This window comes from Echinops telfairi, unplaced genomic scaffold (genome assembly GCF_000313985.2).
Source record: "Echinops telfairi isolate 266 unplaced genomic scaffold, ASM31398v2 ScPeMD7_7416;HRSCAF=8454, whole genome shotgun sequence".
NCBI lineage: Eukaryota > Metazoa > Chordata > Mammalia > Afrosoricida > Tenrecidae > Echinops > Echinops telfairi.
In genome coordinates this window covers 3,191,661-3,195,516 of record NW_022111316.1, presented here as the reverse complement: position 1 = coordinate 3,195,516, position 3,856 = coordinate 3,191,661, and the positions used below count along the sequence as shown (strand labels likewise).

The following is a 3,856-nucleotide window of genomic DNA, read 5'->3' as shown; positions in this document are numbered from 1 at the left end:
CGTTTCATTTTAAGAAAAGAAATAAATAAAGCGCAGAAACACCAAAATCGATAGTTTTGCACCCATAAAATGTATCAGGGGATCAAGATGACTTTGGAGGTGGGGCCAGAACAGACCAGCTTGAAAACCCCTTTGCCATCCCTTGTCAGTCCATTGACCACGCGGAGCCCAGTTTTCTTTTCTCTACAGTTTGGGTCCACCAGACAGACGTCAGAATGCACAGTGTGGCTGGGACACAGCCAAGGTTATGCGGGTCCTTCTGCAGTCTTCAGCTCCCCTGGCCCCCCGGCCCTTCTTTCAGGAGAGACCCAGCCTCTCTCCCCACAATCAAGCAACTCAAGGCTTGCTCTGGGGCTGACTGATGGCTGGTCCAAACGTAACAAAGCAAGGCTTACCCATTGCCATTGAGTCAGGTCCCAGGTGTTACGGAGTAGAAGTGTTCCTTAGAGTTTTTTGGGGGGTGGGGGGCTCTGATTTTTATGGCTGGAAATTGCCAGGCCTTTCTTCCATGGCACCACGGGGTGGGTACGAATGCCAGCCTTTAGGTCAGTAGCTGAGAGCAAACCACTCTGATTGCTGGTATGGGTGGCTAAGTGTTTCCGCACCACTTTCCAAACACCCAACCTTGCAGCACTATTGTGAAGCTAATCAGGTGATATGCACAATGGATTTAGCCCAGGGCAAGTAATAGTCTCTCAATTAATAGACATTTGATTCTTATCACAGAAGTGGGGCAGTGGGAGGGGAAGGCCTGCAACCCAGCTATGGGCTGCTGCACGATCCACTTCCCCAAATGCTTGCCCTACTTTTCCAGGCTGTCAGAATGCCCCGATTCAATGGACATAAAGGCAATTGCCATGCTCAGAGTCTGATGGGAAATGACAGGGGTTCACATGCTTTCACTCACGCTATGCTTATTAACTGCACATGTTGAGCCCTTACCTGGCACCGTGCTGAATTTAATCACTGACTCATCACAACAAATTTTGAACTAGGTGCTATGTGATTTCCCAGTTTAGAGCTAAGAAAATGGAAGTGTCAAGGGGCCGAGGGCAGCCCAGGGCAGCAGTGATCCTTTTTATTTTCCTTCTGGGCCTCCTTGGAGTCCTTGGGTATGGAAAACAGGCAGGTAACAGAAAGGTTGGCAGTTTGAACTCACCCAGGGGCAGCACCACCACGGGAGAAAGGCCTGGCAATCTGCTTCTGCAAGAATCCCCAGCGGAGACAACACTGTAACACAGAACTAGAATTGCTTGACAGCCAAGGCGGTGGCTGGCGCCTCTTTGGAAAGCCGTGGCATCTTATCCTCTTGACTCCAGGCCTGGCTGCTTCCTTACGGGGCCTGTCCCTAAAGAAATTCCTGAGCAGGATGCTTCCCTGCCTGTTTACCCTTCCTTGCTGTGGACTTTCTCTGCCCACAGTGACACACCATCTTGAAGTTGTGGATCCTGACTTGGCCTGTGGTTTAAAAAAAAAAAAATCTTATTTTGATACCTCCCCAAACTCACTGCCATCCAGTTAATTCTGACTCATGCAACTGTAGGAGAGGGTAGTAATACCCCTGTGGGTTTCTGAGATTATACCCTGTTTCCCCGAAAATAAGACTGTCTTATATTAATTTTTGCTCCCAAAATTTAATGCGCTAGGTCTTATTTTCCGGGGATATCTTATTTTTCCATGAAGAAGAATACGGTACACATTTATTGTTGAACAACAAAAAAGGAAATTTATTACCTGCATATGGTACGGTAGTAGTTGTCATCACAAACCAGCATAACCAGACAAACTGTGAATCCTACAGTATCAAGCATTTCTTGTTACTACGATTATTTCCATGTACAACAATCTATGGTGCATTTACTTGCTCTTCCTGTCTTCTCTGGCTGCGCTGCGGCCAACAGTGAGCTGCATGCCGCACCCGCTGCTACGGTCCAGAGTCAAGAATTACTGTAGCCTTATTATCGGGGAGGCCTTACGTTCGGGGAGGTCTTATTTTCAGGGGGATGCCTTATATTTCAGCGAGAGGCAAAACTGTAAGTAGGTCTTGTTTTAGGAGGATGTCTTACTTTCGGGGAAGCATGGTAACTATGGAAGGGAGCCCTGGTGGTGTAGTGGTTATGCATCAGGCTGGGGAACACAAAGTCAGCAGTTCAAATCCACCAACTGCTCCATGGGAAAAAGGTGAGACTCTACTTAATCCCGTAAAGAATTATAGTCTCAGTTCCACAGAGGCAGTTCTACTCTGTTCTATAGGGTCACATGAATCTTAATTGACACAATGACAGTAAGTTTTGGAACTCTTTATGGGAGTAGAAAGCCTCCATTTTTTCCTCGGAGTAGCTGGTGCTTTCGAACTACTGACCTCGAGGTCAGCAGCCCAGCATGTAGCCACTAGACCAATCTGTCAAACAGGTTGCAGCCTGATGACACCTCCTTGGGGGCGTGGCTTAATGCAGCCCCAAGCAGGTGTCATCAGGCTGATAGGTTGGACTCTACCCTACCTTCACCTAGGTGTGTCTAGATACCATCACAGATACCTCACAGGTATTTAATATTTAACGGTTCCCAAGGTGCTTGCATTTCTGCTCACCTAAAGTTTGGCCACCGGAACCCACCCAGTGGTGCAGTGGAAGGAAGGCCTGGCGATCTGTTTCCATAAAGATTACAGCCCAGAGAGCCCTATGGAGCTCAGTGCTGCTCTGTAACACACGGTGTTACCATGTGTTGGCAACGGGTTTGGTTTTGGGGGGTTCCTTTCTCCAATTGTATTGGATCCATTGAGCTAATTCAAGTCCTTCAATGAAAAGCAAAAATAACTTCATTTTAAAAGTTGGAAATGGGCAGGAGGATGCCCAGAAAGTCATTGCAGGATGTAAAGGCTGCCGTGAGCAACTCCTCCCTGCATGGACCATCCCTCTCACTCTTCTGATGCCTGCATTTCTTAAAAAATAAAAAAGCAAAAATAATTCAAGTGCAGAATGAATTCCCAGGGGCTTTCGCGTGCTGGATTCTCCTGCTCTGGAACTGGCTCCCCGCTCTCCTCCATGGCAGGACTGCAGTCCCTAGGTGGGATGAATGGTTTACAGGACTGGCAGAGGTGCCTCCGGAGAAAGACCTTGTTATCCATGTCCCACAAACCAGCCTTTGAAGAACCGGTCGTACCCAGTCCTACTGTGACACACGTGGGTCGCCGCGTGCGTATTGGCACTGACTCAGTGGCCACTGAACCGGTTATGGCATTAAGCGTTTGGCTGCTACCCAAATGGTTGGCAGTGTGAGCCTACAGCAGCCCCACGGAGGGGGAAAGCTGAGGCCGTCTGCTTCTGGATGGACTTACAGCTGTCGAAACCCTACGAGGCAGTTCAACTCATGGGGTCACCCTGAGTCCGAATGGACCCGAAGTTACCTTGGCGAGGCTGTTTGGTCCCTGATCTCCACTGATCCTCCTGTCCCCACAGGTAAAACCCCAGAGGAAGTGCTGAAGAAGTATCTGCAGAAAGTGCGTCACCCCCCAGATGAGGTGAGTGCAGGGGGTGTGGGTGCATCCACCCCCTTCAGTCATGGGCGTTTGCACTATGGGGGAGGGGGGCCACCAAAACCCCCCTCCCGGGGTCCTAAGCCCCAGACAGTGGCCTCTATGGCAGGCCCTGACTCACTCACTGTTGAGCTTAGGGCAGACCCAGTGGACGCTCTCTCAGCGTGTTCCTCAGACTGGGTTTGGTATAGCTGCTCCGTGCCTCTCAACTGGGGCACTTCAGCCCCCCAGGGAGACATTTTTGTTTGTCACCACTTGGGGTCTGGGGAAATGTTAAACCAGAGTGAGCAGAATCCAGGGATGCTGCTAACCCTCCTACAA

At 49.6% G+C, this 3,856-nt stretch overlaps 1 protein-coding gene across 1 annotated transcript in view; it reads left to right on the top strand.

Annotated features, from left to right (window-relative positions):
* DTX4 (deltex E3 ubiquitin ligase 4) overlaps positions 1–3,856 on the top strand; it is a 41,793-nt gene that overhangs the window by 20,778 nt on the left and 17,159 nt on the right. Inside the window, exon 4 of the mRNA XM_004714997.2 lies at positions 3,459–3,520. Coding sequence (XP_004715054.1) covers positions 3,459–3,520 — 62 coding nt within the window. The remainder of the gene's footprint in view (positions 1–3,458; positions 3,521–3,856) is intronic.